This window comes from Callorhinchus milii, unplaced genomic scaffold (assembly GCF_018977255.1).
Source record: "Callorhinchus milii isolate IMCB2004 unplaced genomic scaffold, IMCB_Cmil_1.0 Scaffold11, whole genome shotgun sequence".
NCBI classification, from domain to species: Eukaryota; Metazoa; Chordata; class Chondrichthyes; order Chimaeriformes; family Callorhinchidae; genus Callorhinchus; species Callorhinchus milii.
Window position 1 is genome coordinate 2,321,614 of NW_024704752.1, and position 19,222 is coordinate 2,340,835.

The following is a 19,222-nucleotide window of genomic DNA, read 5'->3' on the forward strand; positions in this document are numbered from 1 at the left end:
GAGAATATATTTTAATAATAATAATAACAATTTCAGAGAAGCTCCCCAGATGGGGCGCATTATCAGATGACGCCAATCTCACGGATCCACAATATAGTTTACGTTTACACACTTCTGGGCAAAACCCTTCCTGGCAAAACGAGGGAATAGATTTGATGACCAACAACAACAACTTGATTTATATAGCGCCCCTCATGTAGGGTAGTGTCGCAGAGCGCTTGACAGTGGCGGAGCATGATGCCGAGATGGGGGGAGGTGACCTTAGGTACGGTCGAAAAGGAAGGTCTTCAGGTGTGACCTGCAGATGGGGACGGAAGGGGCGAGGCAGAGGAAGAGTGTAGAGAAGAGACACCAGCGCAGAGCTGATGGGCTAAATGGCCTGTCTCTGTGCTGCAATATTTGGTGATGCTGTAAGTCCACCAATGGCACATCCAGCCTTTGGGACCCCAAGTGGTTCCTGTCATCCCCCTGCCCCACCCCACCCACCACTGAAATCTCATACCATTGTAACCTCTGTCCAGCAGACTGACCCTGACCAGGTGACCACATTGTTTTACCTTCACAGACATGAGAAAGAATTCCAGTTCGAATTGTTGGTAGAACTCGTTGAGCTTGGTCAGCTGGTGGTCACTGGCCGTCTCAAGGAAGTTCTCGATGTCCTGGAGAGCAGCCTCAGCACCCTCTTGTGACTGGCACTTGTCAACTGCCTGAGAGGCCAGGAGATAGATCCCCGCTTCACACCACTGGCTGACCTTTGGAAACGCAATACGATAATAATAATCCTTCCTACAACAACAACTTGCATTTTATATCGAGTCCATAACACAGGGCAGCGTCCCAGAGCGCTTGACCGTGGCGGAGCACGACGCTGAACCGGTGGGACAGACGAGGTGACTGGAGGCACGGTGGAAGAGGAAGGTCTTCAGGCGCGACCTGAAGATGGGGAAGGAAGGGACAAGGCGGAGGGATTGAGGGAGAGAGTTCCAGAGTTTTGTAGGATGGAGGCTGAAAGCCCTGCCTGCCGATGATGGAATGGAGGGGCACAAGTGACAACCAGGAGGGCGGAGACAGTGGAGCCTGATAAGAACTGGTGTGATAGGGGTACGGAGTTTAGTGAGGGTGTGTAAGCGGGCGCAGAGTTCTGGGTTAACTGGACGTTGTGGATAGTGGAGAGACTGGCGAGGAGGGTATTGGGGTAGTGATGGCCAATGCAGAGAGACGAATGGCATTGATCGGCTAAATTGCCTGAAGCTAAACCCAGCTACCTTGTCCAGGCACGTGTGGACCTCAAGGGATTTGCTGAGCGTGCCCTGCCTTTTCTTCACTTCGTTGCTGAAGTTGTCGCAGATGCGCCTGAGCTCGTTGCACTTTGGCCGAATGGAGTCCACAGCGTAGTGGTCGCTTTGGATCAGTTGGTCTCCATGCGAAGCCAATGACTGAGCCTTTTCCAACGACTCCTGCAAACCACAGAGCGATCTCAATTACGTACTATGAGTTCGAGTCCCACCAAACACACAACCTTCTGCTCACCCCACCCACCCAAGACGAGAGTAGTGTCTGTTGAGGCAAACTCGGCTCCTGTTAACTCTGCAAGCCAAGGTCCTAACAGGTAGAGTGATCATAGCTGGACCTAATGCAGTTATCCCAATGCACACTCCCCCCACGACTTGGCTCATGTCTATGAGACAGTCCATATACAGACAGAACTGGCCCATGCACAGGGGGAAGGAGTTGATGGCATGTAAAAGCCCACAGACCTGTGCTCTCTCCTCCTGCAGCGACACCTCCCTCAGAAGCTGCTCCACGCGGAGCACACTATCCCCAATGTCCGTGAGCGACATCTGCGATTCCATGAGAACGTCCAGAGTGGCTTTGACCTGTAACATAGGACAGTAACCTGTCACCTCGTCCTTAACGGGTTGCTACAGGAGGTCAGCAATGTCTAGGTGGCTCTAGATAGATATTTGTTAGGTCAGGGTATTAAGGGATATGGGGTAAGGCCGGGTAACTGGACTCGAGGTACAGATTAGCCGTGATCTTATAGAATGGCGGAACAGGCTCGACGGGCTGTACAGCCTACTCCTGTTTCTATGTTTCTTCTGATGCATCAATTCAAAAGAGCCGATGTTCTACTTCACCCAGTCTTAGTCCCAGACCCGTTTTGCTGTCGTTTTAGGCTTAGAACTACCCTTCGCTGTAAAGTATGGTGATTTACCGGGAAGTATAGCGACTGTGTATTTTTCTGGGTGAACTCGGCAGCCAATTTTGCGCACAGCAAAGTCCCACAAACAGCCGCGTGGTGGGGACTGACCAAATACATCTGAGCGATCGCCAGACAGGAAACCTGGAGATACAACAGCTTCTCTTCTCAAATAGTGTCGCAGGGATGAAGGATATTAATGATAATAATAAACCTTGCATTTGATACAGCTCCTTATCACGTCGCTGAGATGTCTCGAAGTGCTTCACTGAAAAGTGGAGTGACTGTGTATTTTGTGGGTGAAAAGCGGCAGCCAATTGCACACGGTACTGCCCCACAAACCATTCCTGGATTGAGTGACCACATTTTATTTTTTAAACTGGAAAATCCAGTTGATTTAATTGCATTAAATTGGTTTAACATTTCCCCTGAGGGGACAGTGCATCTAGCCATATAGCATTACCCCCCCCCAGCACTGCACAGGAGCATCAGCCTAGACTGAGCACAGCGTCTCGGACTCAAAAGCCCGAGGCAGCCTCACCCCACACCGTGACTCACCTCCCGAAAATCCTGCTCAAAGTGTCGCAACTGCAAGCACTGTTCCAGTTTAAGGTGATGTTTAGACCAAAACTGGTCAAAGGCATTCTCCGTTTCGTCCAGTTGAATCAGTAACCTAATGAGATAAAAGGATGAAGTGAGGTGGGGTTTTTTTGTATTAAAACATAACCATCGGCGATTTCTTGCCCAATGTTTCTCCCTGACGGGAAACAAACCCAAGTCCTCTCGCTTGCTAGGCGAGTGCTCTAATCACTAAGATACAGGACTCCACAATGTGCAGGAGATGTCATTAAAAATAATAATAAAAATCCTTGCATTTGATGTAGCGCCTTATTACGTCATCGAGACATCTCAAAGCACTTCATGGGATATACTGTAAAGTGGGTTGACTGTGTATTTTGTGATCCAACAAACAACCATGGAGTGAGTGACCAATTTATTATTTGGGGGTTTGTTGGCCAGGGACACCGCGAGAGAGAAACTCTCCTCTCTTTTCCAATAGTACCATTGGGATCTTTAACGTCCACCTGAACAGACAGACAGACAGGAGCTTGGTTTAATGTCTCATCCAAAACCACCAAAATACTGCAACCCTCACCCCTACCCCCACCACTGCACCTGAGCATCAGCCTAGAAGGTGAGCTTAAACACCCATGGATCTGGCCCAGAAGCTTGAGTTAAAGTTGTCACTAAAAGGCTTCCCTCAACTATTGATATCAATTAAAAGCACAGACGCATTACGAGGCACCGACCTTTCAGCAGTGCGGACATTTTCCTCTTCGTCGAAATTCAGCGTATAATTAAGGCTTTGAGTCGTCGGTTCCTTAATGCACATCAGGAGAGTTTTGCCTTCCTTCATCGCCAATCTCAGCTTCTCCTGAAGCAAACCCCCGAAAAACAATAAATAAAGTCTGCTTCATGTGAAATAGTAATAATAATAATCCTTGCATTCGATATAGCGCCTGATCAGGTTGTTGACACATCTCAAAGCGCTTCACAGAATATACTATAAAGTGGAGTGACTGTGTTGCGGTTTTTGACTGTATTTTGTGGGTGAAACACGGCAGCCAATTGCGCACAGCAGTGTCCCCCAAACAGCCGTGGATTGATAAAACACATCACGAGATGCTCGGAGATAACCTGTACCTTCAGATGGTTTTGTTTTTCAGTATGAGCGGTGAGCAGCTCCTGTGTGGACTGGATGTCATTGGGTAACTCCGTCTCAGCCAGGTCTGTGCCGAACGACTGCAACATCTGTGCCGTGGACTTCACTGTCAGGGCAAAGTTTTCAATTGCCTTGAAACGGGAGGAAGGAACGGAAATGCTAGATAAACGTAGTCCCCAATCACCGCTGCCAGCAACAGAGGGGAGGTTACATACAGATATTATGGCACAGAAACAGGCCATTCGGCCCAACTAGTCTGTATCAGGGTTTATACTCTATCCAATCCCCCATCTCTACCTATTCTGACATCCTTCTATTCCTTTCTTACTTGAGCATGGAGATTTGCTGGACTATGGTTTTGCGCAATCTAATAATAATAATTATAATAATATCATCTTATTACGTCGTCAAGGCATCTCAAAAGAGCTTCACAGGATACACTGTAAAGTGGTTTCTGACTGTGCATTTTGTGACGAAATTCGGCAGCAGTTTACGCACAGCAATGTCCCACAAACAGCCATGGAGTGAGTGACCGATTTTATTTTGAAGGATTGTTAGCCAGACCACCAGAAGGGAGAAAGTCTCTTCTTTTTAATCGAATAGCGACATTTGACATTCACCTGAGCCGGCAGATGGGACCTCGGTTTAACATCTCATCCGACAACGTACCCCCCAGCGCGGCATTGGACCGTTAGCTTAGACTGTGATTCCCGACGTGGGACTTGAACCTTCTGACTCAGAGGCCAAAGCATTACCACTGAGCCAGGCTGACACATGAGTTATAATATTATATAGAGTAATAGTATAATAATAATACTTTCATTTGATATCGCACCTTATCACGTCATTGAGACGTCTCAAAGCGCTTCACAGAATATACTGTGAATTGACTGTATATTTGTGGGCGAAACACGGCAGCCAATTGCGCACAGCAGCGTCCCTCAAACAGTTGTGGATTGAGTGACCAAATTATTATTGTTTTTTTTTCCCTGGAGGGATTATCATCAGGCATGTGGAGTGAGGAAACTTGCCTAAGGTTTCGTCCTACCGGGAATCGAAGCCAGCTCTCTCTCTTACGAAGTGAGTGCTCTAACCAACCACTGAGCTATTATATTATATAGAGTAATAATATATCATATTATATGGAGTAATAATAATAGTTAGGAGGGAGGAAGGGAGAGAGTGAGAGGGTTCCCAGACGATCGATACAATCCCACCATTGAAACATTTGTACTCACAGTTCGGTGATGAATCCATTCACTGTGACAATATTCCAGGGTGCCATCCAGGTTTTTAGTCAGCTCGCTCTTCTGAATGTAGCTGAATAAATCCGACGCCGAGTTTAACATAATGATCTGAAACAGGAGCACAACAAGCAGAGGCTTTACACACTTCACTGCACTGCTGACACAAATCCATCAACATCTGACATTGTGTGTGTTCATTAATCCCTCCACTCACGTCTAAATGCTTTGAAGAGCCTAGTTTGCACATTGACCGCCCAACCCCTCCTTCCCCTCACCTGTGGTTATTAACATCAACAATATGTTACATTTACACAGCGCCTTTCACGTCAGGAGGACGTCCCAAGGTACTGAACAGTCAAGGAATTGGACCCAAACTGGGGATTGGGATCAGGAGGGATGGAGGGTAGGGGTAAGAGGGTGGCCAAAGACGTGGTCGAAGAGGAGGGTGAAGTCAGTCGAGTTAGAGAGAGGATGGAGACGCTTACCGGTACCTTCATTTTAAAGTCGTCACGAAAGGATTTGATGCCGAACTCGGCCATTTTTCTCTGGATGAAACGGGAAGGTCTGAGCACAAACACCAGCTGCAGGTTTCCTGGGAATGCTCCCTGGAGGCGGGAAGGAAAGGAGGCCGTGAAGCCAGGTCTGATAACATAGGCACACAGGAGAGGCCATTCAGCCCCTCGAGCCTGTTCCACCACAGTATCGTAGAATATTACAGCACAGAAGGAGGCCATTCGGCCCATCGTGCCTGCTCTTTGGAAGAGCTACCCAATCAGTCCCACTCCGCCACTCTTTCCCCAATAACCTTTCCTCTTCAAGTACTGATCTAATTCCCTTTTGAAAGTTGGTATTGAATCAACCTTTCAGGTAGTGCATTCCAGACCGTAACAACTCTCTGTGTAAATAAAATTCTCTTCATCTCCCTTCTATTAGGTCATTAGCTGATCTGTACCTCAACTCCATTTACCCTCCTATTCCCCATATCCCTTGATATCGGTATCTAATAAACAGCTATCACCTTCAGACTTGAAAATTCCAATCGCTCCAACATCCATACACTTTTGGGGGAGAGAATCCCAGATTTTCACACCCTTTTGTGGGCGAAACGTGGGAGCCGGTTGTGCACACCAATGTTCCACAAACAGCCACAAAGTGAATGACCAATATTATTTTGGGGATTGTTGGCCAGGACACCGGGAGAGAGAGAGAGAGAGAGAGGAACTCCCTTCTCTGCAAATAGTGCCATGAAATCTTTAACATCCACCTGAACAGGCAGACGGGGAACTCGGTTTACGTCTCATCCGAAGGACGGCACCTCCGACAATGCGACACCTCCCAGCGCTGTATTGGAGCACCAGCTTACTCTGTGTGATTCCAAGTCCCGACATGGGGGCTTGAACCCACAACCTTCTGACTCATGAGGCGAGAGAGCTACCACTGCGCCAGGCTGGGTTATGTCTGTATCGCAAACAGTACGTCTCCCTGTGAAACTAACCGCCTTTCACATGGCTCACTGTTCAGCGTAAACAAATCCCACGGAAACAAGACAGTCTGTTTATTCAAAGCTGCGCTGGCCACACTGATGAAGCCAAGGCTGCTACAAGGAACGCGTCTCTCCTGACCTGGCTCCGATTCAGGCCATAAACAAGGTGTTACCCACACTCTGGCTGCCTGATTTGTTTTGTGTACTGTCTTGTTCCCATTGCAAAAAAAATCCCAAAACATTTGCTAACTTCCACTTAATACTAATAATCTTTGCATTTGATGCAGCGCCTTATCACGTCTTCGAGACATCTCAAAGGGCTTCACAGAATATACTGCAACATGAATTGACTGTATATTTTGTGGGCGAAACGCAGCAGCCAATTGCGCACAGCAGCGTCCCACAAACAGTCATGGATTGAAGTGACCAAATTATTTATTATTATTTGAAGGGATTATTACCGCCGGAAAGTGATCCACCAATTGACTAACCACCAGGTTCCTACTCACTGCTGGGTAAACAGAGGCGTGTGGAGTAAGGAAACTTGCCCAACATTTCGCCCTGCGGGAATCGAACCCGAGTCCTCTCGCTTGGTCTAAGCCGACACTCCAATGCAGTGCATTGTTGGAGGTGTCGTCCTTCGGGTGAGACGTTAAACCGAGATCCCAGTCGGCTGCTTGTTTGGGTGGGTGTTAAAGATTCCAGGACACAATTCGAAAAGAGAGAAAGGAGTTTCTCTCCCAGTGTGTCCTGGCTGACAATCCCCTCGCTTCTCGCTTCTCAATCGAATGCAACTCTTTCGATCAATTCTCTTTTCAAAAACTGCTTCTGAAGAATCCAGAAATATTCTCGATTGTCGCTGGAAAATAAAATTCAGTGAAAAGGGAACAACTCCTTAGAAAGGAGAGACCAGAGACCAGCCCACTCACCGCTATCCTCGTTAGAGAAGCCTTGACCGAACTCCATTTGTCCCTCCTTCGGTCTATAATGATGATAAACCCAATGCTGGCAGAGTGCAGACTGCAACAGACAGTAAGACAACGCAAAGAATTCATCAATAACAAGTCTTTAACCACCACCTCCCCCTCCTCTCTTTCTGTCGTTGTCTTTAAATCCCACCTTAAAACCTACCTTTTCGATACTCCTGCCTATGTGAATGGCTGCTGTTTAAATGCAAATTGTTCTCTTTGAACTTCACATGAAACTCGCTTTCCGAGTCTCTTATACTCCTCGTTCTTGAAATTGATCCGATGGACCACACAACGTAAACGTACATTTATAATAATAATCATACTTGCATTTGGTATAGTGCCTTATAGATGTGGAGGGGTATGTGTGTGTGGGGGGGGGGGGGGGGGCTGTGTGGGGGGTCTGATGGAGTGAGGAGGGGTCAGCTTACCTGGGAATGCTGGTCAAATACGTCAAAACGTTTAAAAAGTCTTGGTCAGGCAGATCTGGGAAGGTGGAATACTCTGGGAAGGTGATGATGGGAGCTCCATCTTTGCTCCGCCCGCCTGCGTCAAAACAGCTCCAGTTATTAACAATAACAATAACGTCAATAATCCTTACGAAAAGAAAAAAAAAGAAAAACAACAATAATTTGGCCGCTCAATCCCCATTGTGTGCGGGGGACGCTGCTGTGCGCAATTGGCTGCCGCGTTTCGCCCGCAAAACATACAGTCGATCCACTTCACAGTATATTCTGCGAAGAGGTTTGAGACCGTCTCGAAGACGTGATAAGGCGCTATATCAAATGCAAGGATTATTATTATTATTACTACATTTGTTGCCTCGCCTTTCATGTCGGGAGGACATCCCAAAGCCCTTCACAGGATGATACTGTAAAGTGCAGCGTAGTTAAGATAAAAATACTTTACTTTTGAAAAAATATAGCACTTAGGATAAATTAGTGCAACGGAGGCTGAAAACAACAACAACTTGCATTTATACAGCGCTCTTAATGTCTCTGAGGGCTTCAGGGGGGGGGGGGGGGTGAGCTTCGGATGGTGGGGGAAGGGACGGTCAAAGAGTTAGGCCAGGTTTACAGACACAATAGAGAGAGGGCTACGGTGGGGTCCAAGAGGAAGGATGGGAGGGAGTTTAGGGGTGGAGTGACTTTTGACTTGGCGACAGTCATAAAAGTGTTGCCCTTCCCCCCAAAGGCACGCTTCTGGTTAGGAGATCCCTACAGATCTGTGCCTCATGTTGGAGGAGGGTGTGGAGGGAGGATGTGACTCAATTTTCTAGTGACACAGTCCCCATTGTGAACCTGTCTGAGAAATAACTCATGGGGTTTTTTTTAAACACAGAGTGGAGATGGAAGTTTGCCGCCTCCTTGTGATCACTAGTGGGAGGTGCAGCTCAGCCTTAGAATCATAGAATTATACAGCACACAAGGAGGCCATTCGGCCCATCGTGTCTGTACCCGCTCTTCGAAGAGAGCTTTTCCCAATCAATCCACTATCCCGCCCTCTCCCCATAGCCCTGCAAACTTGTCCTCCCCAAATAATTATCTATTTCTCTCTTAAAAAGTTGTTATTGAATCGGCTTCCGCCAGCCTTTCAGGCAATGCATTCCAGATCCCAACTCGCTGTGTCAAAACATTTTTCCTCACCTCCCCGCTGTTTCAGCAACTATTTTAAATGGGTGCCCTCGGGTTACTGACCCACCCACCAGTGGGAATAGTTTCTCCTTGTTCACCCTATCGAATCCCCTCATAATTTTGAAAATTTCTATTAAGTCTCCTCTTAACCTTCTCTGCTCCAAGGAGAATAATCCCAGCTTCTCTCGCCTCTCCTGATAACTGGAGGCCCTCATTCCTAGTACCATCCTGGTCAATCTCCTTTGCATCCTCTCCAATGCCTTGACATCCTTCTTAACGTGTGGTGCCCAGGACACAGTCTCTAGCTGAGCCCTAACAAGTGATTTATAAAGGTTCATCATAACTTCCTGACTTTTGTATTCTATGCCCTTATTTATGAAGCCCAGTATCCCATACCTGTCCTGCCATCTTTGAAGATTTACTTATATGAACCCCCAGATATCTCTGTTCCTTCACCCCCTTTAAGATTATACCATGTAGCTTATATTACCTCTCCTCATTCTTCCTCTCAAAATGCATCACTTCGCATTTCTCCACATTGAACTTCATCTGCCATCTGTCTGTCTGTGTTACCAGACTGTCTATGTCCATTTGCAGTCTGCTACTATCCTCCTCACGGTTTACTACTTTCCTTGCTTAGTATCATGTCCAAACTTAGAAATTGTACTCCCTGTAACCAAGTCCAGGTCATTTATATAGATCAAAAACAGCAGTGGTCCCAATACTGACCGCTGGGGGACATCACTGCACTCTTCCCTCCAGTCAGAAAAACAACCGTTCACCACCATTCTCTGCTCTCAGTCTCCCAGTCAGTTCTGTATTCGCTGCCACTGTCCCTTTAACACCCGGGACTTCTATTTTGCTTACAAATCTCTTATGTGGCACTTTATCAAATGCCTTTGGAAAATCCATACAAATTACATCAACTGCACTACCTTCATCCACCCTCTCAGTTACTTCATCAAAAAACTCTATCCGGTTTGTTAGACATGATTTGCCTTTAATAAACCCATGTTGGCTGTCCTTTATTAACCCATATTTTTCTAAGTGAAAATTTATTTTGTTCCGGATTATAGTTTCAAGAAGTTTCCCCACTACAGACGTTAGGCTGACTGGCCTGTAGTTCCTGGGTTTATCCATCTGCCCCTTCTTGTACAGGGGAGTAACATTTGCAACCCTCCAGTCCTCTGGCACCATCCCAGTGTCCAAGGAGGATTGAAAGAATGTGGCCAGAGCCTCCGTTATTTCCAGCCTTACTTCCCTCAGTAACCTGGGATGCATCCCGTCCGGACCTTATCTACCCTGAGCACCAACAATCTTTTTAGAACCACCTCTCGCTTTATTCTTATCGTATCCAATTTCTCTATCCTCTCCTCCGATGCTGTGGCATTGGCTGCATCCTCTTCTTTTGTGAAGACAGATGCAAAGTCCTCATTCAGTATGTCAGCCATGCCCTCTCAACAACAACAACGATTCCATTTATAGAGCGCCTTTCACGTCGGGAGGACGTCCCAAGCCGCTGTACAGTTGGGTCAGGACCCGAGCAGGGGAGAAATGGGGAGGGAAGGGAGGGAGCGAGGAGGGGGTAGAGAGTCGAGAGGGGAGCTGAAGGCACGGTCAAAGAGATCAGCCTTGAAGGAGGAAAGGGAGGAGGCGGCGAAGGCACTGGGGGATAGAGTTCCAGAGCCTCGGGGCTGAGAGGCTGAAGGCCCGGCCACCGATGGTAAGGCGGCTGGGGCGGGGAGTGTGGAGCAGACCGGAGCCAGAGGAACGGAGGGCACGGGCAGGTAAGTAGGGGGATAGTAGGTCAGAGAGGTAGGAGGGAGCAAGGCCGGGAATGGCCTTGTAGGTGAGGATGAGGATCCTCTGCCAATTAGGGACCAAAGAGGAAAGAGATTTCCTGTTTGATTCCTAATTGGACCCCCTCTACCTTTAACTAACCTTTTATTCTTTATATGCTTCTAAAATAAGGTTTCCCTTTTATGTTACCCACTAATCTTTTCTCATACAATCTCTTTGCCCCTCTTATTTCCTTTCTCAATTTTCCTCTGTACTTTCTATATTCTATTTGATTATCTTCTGTATTTTGCACCTGACATTTATCATAAGCCTCCTTTTTCTGTTTTATTTTAATCCCAATTTCCTTATTCATTCAGGGAGGTTTGGATGCCCTACTTTCCCATTTGTGGGAATGTATTTGTTCTGTCCCCGAACTATTTGCTCCTTGAAGGCTTCCCATTGCTCGTTAGCTGGTTTTACCTGACAATCTTTCTTTCCAGTCTACCTTGGCTCGGTCCCTTTTTAACTCATTGAAATTAGCTCTCTTCCAGTTGAGTATCTTCACATTTGATTGCTCCTTGTCCCTTTCCATAAGTACTCTGAACCGAATGATGTTGTGATCATTGTTGTCCAAATGCTCTCCTACTGAAACCTGCTCCACTTCATTCCCCAGAGCTAGATCCAGCACTGCTTCCTTCCTCGAACCATACTGATCCAGAAAGTTATCCTGCAAACTTTTCAGGAATCCTTCTCCCTCCTTGCCCTTTACACTGTTACTTTGCCAGTCTATGTTTAGGGTAATTGAAGTTCCTCATTATAATTACTTTTGCGTCTTTCTGAAATCTGCTTGCAGATTTGCTCGTCTGTCTCCTTCCCACTATTTGGTGGTCTATAGTATACACCTAACAGAGTAACAGCTCCTTTTCTGCTCCTTAACTCTAACCAAATAGATTCTGTTTTGGATCCTCTAACACATCATCCCTTTCCAGGGCAGTAACAATGTCTTTAATCAATATTGCCACCCACCCCCCGCTCCTTTTTTACCTTCTCTATCCCTCCTGAGTACATTGTAGCAAGGAATATTCAGCTCCCATTCCTGCTCTTATTTGAGCCAGGTCTCTTTGACTGCCACTACGTCATAACCCCATTTGGCAACTTGAGCCGCAGCTCACCAACCTTATTTGTCACACTCCATGCAGTTACACGCATGCACTCCAAGACCGACTGAGTCTGCTCTGCATTTCTCCCACCATCTAATCCCACCTTTTTCTGGATTACTCCTTATTGCATTGCTATTCATCTCTCCCAGTCCTCTATGTAATGTGCTTCTCCTCTCTGATGCTACATCCTGATTCCCTTCCCTCCTCGAAATTAGTTTGAACCCTTCCCCATAGCACTAGTTAACGTCCCTGTGAGAGCATTGGTCCCAGCCTTGTTCAGGTGTAACCCATCCACCTTGGACAGGTCCCACCTGCCCCAGAACTGGTCCCAATGATCCAGGAACCTGAAGTCATCCTTTCTGCACCATTTCTCCAGCCATGTGTTTGATCTTGCTGTTTTGATACTCACTTGCATGAGGCACTGGGAGTAATCCAGAGATCACCACCTTTGATGTCGTACTCTTTAGCTTTTTCCCTAGCTTCTGATACTCTCCCTGTAGGATCTCAGCCCTTTCTCATGGATCCTAACATGGTCTATGATTTCTGGATGTTGCCCTTCCCACTGTAGAACGTTTTGCACCTGTTCTGTGATGTCCTCAACCCTGGCACCAAGGAGGCAACATGCCATGTGAGAGTGACGGCTTTGGTTGCTGAAACGTCTATCTACTCTTTTCACCATTATGCCCCCAATAACAATTATCATTGTAATTACATTGTAAGTGTCATGGGCCCAATGACCTCCTTCTGCACTGCCCATCTCCATAGCTCTATGTTTTCAACAGTGTCTGGACTGAAGCTGAAGCTCACCATCACCGATTAAACTAAGGCATTAATATGGCAGATCCTCGGAGGATCATGGAGCACTTTTGACTCAATGTGTCTGTGCTGGAGCTCTCTACTCTAATCCCTGCTCTCTCCCAATCATGTCTGTGCTGGTGCTCGTTCCCCCACTGGAGCTCTCTATTCTAGGGTGACCAGATGTCCCCTATTTCCAGGCATAGGCTCTGCATGAGATACTGTGTTCCTGGGGCCAAGTTTGCCCTGTCTTGAGGTCAGCAAAAAACTGAGCAAGAACAATTACATTCTAAAACAGATACGCTCATCAGAGAAACACAGCCATTAATACAACATGCTTCTCTGGTACTGCCAGCATCGGCAATTGTGGTGAGTTCAATTTTTTTAATATATGTGTGTCCCTGGATTTGGTTTCCAAAAGATGGTCACCTTATTCTGCTCAAGAGAAAAGCCTTCGCTTCCTCCAACCAACCAACCAACCGGGTGTACCTCGCCCACCCTCTTCTTTGACTGTGCTTTTGGCCACACTCCTAACCTCCCTGTCCTCCACAATCGCTGATCCCAACCCCTCCCAGCTCAGGTCCAAATCCCAGACTGTCCAGTGCCTTGAGATGTCCTCTCGACGTGAAAGGCCTGTGTAAATGTCATCTTGAATTGTATTTGATTTTCAGCGCCTGAAAATGTCCAAAACAAGCCTCTCGCAGCGTTTTCCAGAGACTATCTACCCAGTGTAGTGACTGTGTTTTGAGAGAAGGGGAGGGAGCAGGGCAGCTGATCCTCAGAACAGCAGCAGCAGCGACAGGCGTCAGGCAGGATAGCGCCTCGAAGCGAGCGAGGGATAGAGAAGGCTTCTCGTCCTCCTACCTGATAAGATGGCGAACTGTTTCTGTAGCTGTTCAATGATGTCAACTGCAAGCAGTGGGCGTATCTCCTGCTGCATGATTTCATCTGCGGAGAAGGAGCAGAAACAGCCTTGGCTGAGTCAAGAGAACAATACCACCAACCACAACAACGCACGACACTTACACAGTACCTTTCACATCGGGGGACGTCCCAAAGTGCTGGACAGTCAGAAATTTGGACCCGCGCTGGGGTTTGGGACCTGGAGGGCGGGGAGGGTGGGGGTTGGGATCTGGAGGGCAGGAAGGGTGGGGGGTTGGGATCTGGAAGGCGGGGAGGGTGGGGGATTGGGAGCAGGAGGGGTGGAGGGCTGGGGTAGAAGGGTGACCGAAGTCGGAGAGGAAGGTCTTGAGACGGACCTTGACAGAGGTTAGGGAGGGGGGCAAGGCAAAGCGGCTGTGAGATGAAGTTCTGACCGCCGATAGTAGGGTGGGCCAGGCCGGGCGGGGGACGTGGAGCTGGGTTAGACAATAAATGCTTGTGAAAAATCATCAGCATTTACTGTCTCGGCTTCAGTCATAAGACTTTGTCTGCTCACTCCCCAACCTCATGATGGGGATTTTTTTGTGGGAGGGGGCGGGGGGGGGTGTGGAGATTCTCCCTGTATCTTGCTCAGTGTCCACTGTCGTCCATGTGAAAAGGAGAAGTTGAGAGAAGAGCGGGTTAGTAATAAAGCCACAGATTAAATGTTATTCTGTTGTCAAAACTGTGCACCACAGATTGAAATAAATTTTCTCTCCCCCTCCCCCCACATACCATATACACACACTATATACACGCACCATAGACACATACATACACATATACACATGCACTCACATACACACACATATGCATACAAAGCATCTTTTCATAAACTGCTGCTAGAAAATAGACTTATTTTTACTTGTCTTTTCCAATGGGACTTTTAGTTCAATATTTTGCCCTAAGACAAGTTTCACAGATTTCTCTCTCTCGTTTTCTCTCTCCTCTTTCTCTCTTTCATTCTCTCGTTTTTTTCTCTCTTTCTATTTCTCTTTCTTTTTTCTATTTCTCTCTCTTTCTGTCTCTCGCCCTAATGATAGAATAACGATAATAATTCTTGCATTTGATGTAGCATCTCATCCCATCCCCACAAACTGCCGTTGGTGGGAACAGATAGGGCAGTAGGGGGGGGGGGAGGTGGAGGGAGTAGGGGAGGAGGTGGAGATTTGGGGTGGGGGCTGGGGGGGAGTCAGGGGGAAGTGGGGGGAGGACATGAAGCAGGCCGTTGTTCACAGAGAAATGGATTTGCTCCAGTCACAATGGAATCACATAGTCTTAACACATCGGGACATGGAAGCACACAGTCTAAGCTGACTCTCCAATGCAGTGCTGGGGGTGGTGTCAGAGGTGCCGTCCTACAGATGAGATGGTCCTATCTGCCTGTTCAGGTGGATGTTAAAGATCCCGCAGTGCTATTCAAATAGAGGAGTTTCTCTTTCCCGGAGTCCCTGGCTAACAATCCCCCAAATAAAATTGCTCACTCACTGCTGTGTGCAAATTGGCTACCACATCTCGCTCACAAAATACAGTTACTCCACTTTACAGTATATCCCGTGAAGCGCTTTAAGACATCTCGACGACATGATAAGGCGTTATATCAAATGCAAGGATTATTATTTCATTTGAATTTCATAATTATTCTGTGCAAATGTTTATTATTATTATTATTCACAGTTGAAGTTGCCAAGAATTCAAGCGCAATGAATGTAATTAGTGCATCTTGTTAAACTGATAAAAGCTCTGGGTGTTTGTCTGCGTTTCTCTTTTTTTTAATTAAAGAAAAGGTTTCACTAAGTGTGAGGTCGTAAGATATTAATTCCTTTTGTGGAAGGAAATTGACGGCTTGAAATGTAATGGGGATGGGGGGAAAACCTCAATGCGTTTCCGTACGCATTAACCGCAGCAGATGCTGAGTGAACAAGAGGCAAACATTTAGTGATAATAATCCTTGTATTTGTTATAACGCCTTATCACGTTCGTGGAGAGATGTCCCAAAACTCTTCATAAGATATACTGTAAAGTGAATTGACTGTGTTTTCTGGGCAAAACGTGCACAAAGTACACAGTCAATCCTCTTTACAATATAATAATAACAATCCCTGATTTGATACAGTCTTTCACGTCGGGAGGACGTCTCAAAGCGCTTCACAGGATATACAGTAAAAGTGCGGTGAGTGTATGTTTTCTAAGGCAAACGCGGCAGCCAATTTACACACATTGATGTCTCCACAACAGTCTGAGAGAAAGTGGCAATCTGACCCGTACCTGCAGGAGCCTATGGATCTCGCTGTTTTCCCCAAACACAAAACACACAGTTACTACATTTTACAGTAAACTCCTGCGAGGCGGTTTGAGACGTCCTGCTGACTGAAAGGCACAGGATCAAAGGCAAACAAAAAAGGGAATTGTTATCTGTAACGGAACTTAGAGGAAGGCATTGGATCATCCAGTTTAATAAGATATCTGGGAGCGGAACTGATTCATAGTCATATCAAATGCAAGGATTATTATTATTATAGAGCTGAACGGGGGTGTGTGTGTGTGTGTGTGTGAGACAGATATCATTGATACGATTCCTGCCAAGTTGTTGTACCGTGTTCAGCCCATGAGAGTCAGCCTCCTTTCACTTCAACTGTGAGAACTGTTTATGTTCCTCTTAACTATCCCTCCATGATTTCCCCAGAGCTTTTGATCCTTAAAAAAGATTTTAAAATCAAAGAAAACTTGATTGTAAGGTTATAATAATAATAATAATAACCCTTGCATTTGATGTAGTGGCTTATCACGTCGTTGAGACCTTGCAGAATATAATATAAAGCGAATTGACTGTATATTTACTGTATATTGTGGCAGCCAATTGCACACAGCAGTGTCCCACAAAGAGTCATGGATTAAACAACCAAATATTTATTATTATTTGGGGGGGAAATTTAACCCCGGAAAAGCGATAAGCCAATCGACTAACAATCGGGTTCCTACTTACTGCTCTGCGAGGCAAACTGAGGCGCGTGGAGTAAGGAAACAGACTAAGGTTTGGTTTTCCAAACTTTGAAAAAAAGTTATGAAACTTTTCCGTAAAGGCTTCTGAGATTTGTAAAGTAAAATGAGACAGCAGGTGGCATTGGATGTGACGTAAAAAAACCAAGGTCCCGTCTGTGCCTGTTCAGGTGGACGTTGAAGATCCCTGGCCAACAATTCACCGGACATGAAAAGTGTTAGATCCGATGTAAATATTATTATTGTAACAACAAAAGCACGTACTTACTTAAAAAAAGCACGAAATGCACGCAGCAGGATTCCAGTCTTTCCTGAACATGCACTCACACACATGCAAGCACACACAACACACGGATACCCACTCACATACATACATACATACACACACTCAACAGCAGCAAAGTAAAAAGCTGGACTGAGACTTTGGAAGTGGAAATCTTCCTTTACGTTTCCTTCCCTCTGCTTCAGGGTTTGTGAGTCCTGTCTGTATGTGGGTGGCAGGAAAACTGCAATCAATTTCTCACGTAACCCTCTCGCTCTCCTGATACTCCCTGTCACAGCACCTCCATCCCTTCCTGTCTCTCTATCTCTCCCTCCATCCTCTTTCTTTCCCTCCATCCCCCCACCCACCCCTCTCTCTCTCTCTCTCTCTCTGTCCCATCGCACAGGCAGGAGAAACACTCATCTAACACTGAAGCCTCTACAACAACAACAACAAGATTCCATTTATAAAGCGCCTTTCACGTCAGGAGGACGTCCCAAGGCGCTGCACAGTTGGGTCATGACCCGAGCAGGGGGGAAATGGTCAGGGTGAGGGAGGGAAGGGAGGGAGCGAGGAGGGGGGAAATGGTCAGGTTGAGGGGAGGGAAGGGAGGGAGCGAGGAGGGGGAAGAGAGTCGAGAGGGGAGCTGAAGGCTCGGTCAAAGAGAAAGGTTTTGAGACCGGCCTTGAAGGAGGAGAGGGAGGAAGCAAGGCGAAGGCACTGGGTTAGAGTGAAGGCACTCTAATTGTAGCAGAGAGCAGCGAAGATGATTCCCAGTGTTAGAGGAATGAGCCGTGAGCCACGATCAGACAAGCTAGGGCTCTTCAGCCTTTGAACGCAACATCTTACAGAGACCTTACACAGAGGAGAGCTTATCGAGGGCAATAGGATAAAGTAAATACACACCCAGGCGCTTCCTAAAGTCCAGCCACTCTGGCATCTCCTCTCCGTTTTCCCCCAACATGTCCTCGCTCATCGGGGATGACATTTGTTTTGTCGTCGCTCGTTGCTTAAGACAAAAGTAACGTCTTTCCTGCCTCACTCCCTCGGGAACAACGCAGCGCAGCTCAGCACAGAACAAGGGCTCTATGATTAACCCCACCCTATCCCACCGGCTCCGTTCTGAGTTCCATGCTGAGCCCAGAGTAACAGAGGCACATTGTGGTGGGAGAGAGTGAGCGAGAGACAGACAGAGAGAGAGAGAGAGAGAGCCCCAAGCGAGGGAGCGAGACAGCTTTACTGTTTAAAATCAGAGATTTTATCAGACAAGAGCATTGCCAAGTCAATACTCTCTCCTCCTCCTCCTCCCTCCCTCACTCTCTCCCATCTTCCTCTCTCGTTTCCCTCTCTATTTTCTCTCCCTCCCTCCCTCTTGCCCCCAAATCAATAGTTCATCGTTTCCATTCACCATTCAGCCCATTATGCCTGTGCGTGTTCCAGCTTTGTGAAGGGTTCTGCGCTCAGTCCTCCCTCCCCCACCTTCTGACACACCCCACCCCATTCCACCACCCCCCCACACCCCCGCGCTCCATAACTGTATCTATTTTCTATATCAGAAGCAAATGTTTACGACACCAAAAATAAAGGGCAACGAAGAATTATTAACAAGATAAATTACTAACAAGAAGGTCCCTTCATCTTTCCCAAAGCACCCTTCCTACTGTTCTCCCATCACAACATCCAGATGCTTTTTTAAATGACTCCCAGGGTCCTAGCCTCAAACACCTCTCCTGGCAACTTTGTTCCACTCGTCAATTCCCTTCCGGGTAAAGAAAAACTTTCTGCTGTCTGTCCTGAAATTGCCCCCTTTTTTGCAATGCTAAACCCTCGTCCTCTTGTTTTAGTCTGCTGTCTCGGTGCGTCTGATCTGAAAGGGTTGCATTTTCTCAATCCCGTTTGGGATGTTCCAAACTTCTATAAGGTTCCCACTGACTGAGACATCTTATCAACAAGTCAACAATATGACACAGGCTGTCGACCGGAGGCAGAGATAGCCTAGACAATCCCTCACGTCCAGGCCAACAAAAGCAGATATTATCCATATTATCCA

At 46.9% G+C, this 19,222-nt stretch overlaps 1 protein-coding gene across 4 annotated transcripts in view; it reads right to left on the reverse strand.

Moving 5' to 3' along the window:
* mcf2l2 (MCF.2 cell line derived transforming sequence-like 2) overlaps nt 1–19,222 on the reverse strand; it is a 112,251-nt gene that overhangs the window by 80,093 nt on the left and 12,936 nt on the right. For all 4 annotated transcript variants that reach the window (XM_042339215.1, XM_042339214.1, XM_042339213.1 and 1 more), the window contains exons 2-12: nt 13,854–13,937; nt 8,053–8,167; nt 7,583–7,673; nt 5,656–5,775; nt 5,162–5,278; nt 3,905–4,054; nt 3,511–3,635; nt 2,759–2,873; nt 1,758–1,877; nt 1,266–1,457; nt 558–752 (exon numbers count right to left, since the gene is read on the reverse strand). In XM_042339215.1, the coding sequence (XP_042195149.1) occupies nt 558–752; nt 1,266–1,457; nt 1,758–1,877; nt 2,759–2,873; nt 3,511–3,635; nt 3,905–4,054; nt 5,162–5,278; nt 5,656–5,775; nt 7,583–7,673; nt 8,053–8,167; nt 13,854–13,937 (1,424 nt within the window). The remainder of the gene's footprint in view (nt 1–557; nt 753–1,265; nt 1,458–1,757; nt 1,878–2,758; nt 2,874–3,510; nt 3,636–3,904; nt 4,055–5,161; nt 5,279–5,655; nt 5,776–7,582; nt 7,674–8,052; nt 8,168–13,853; nt 13,938–19,222) is intronic.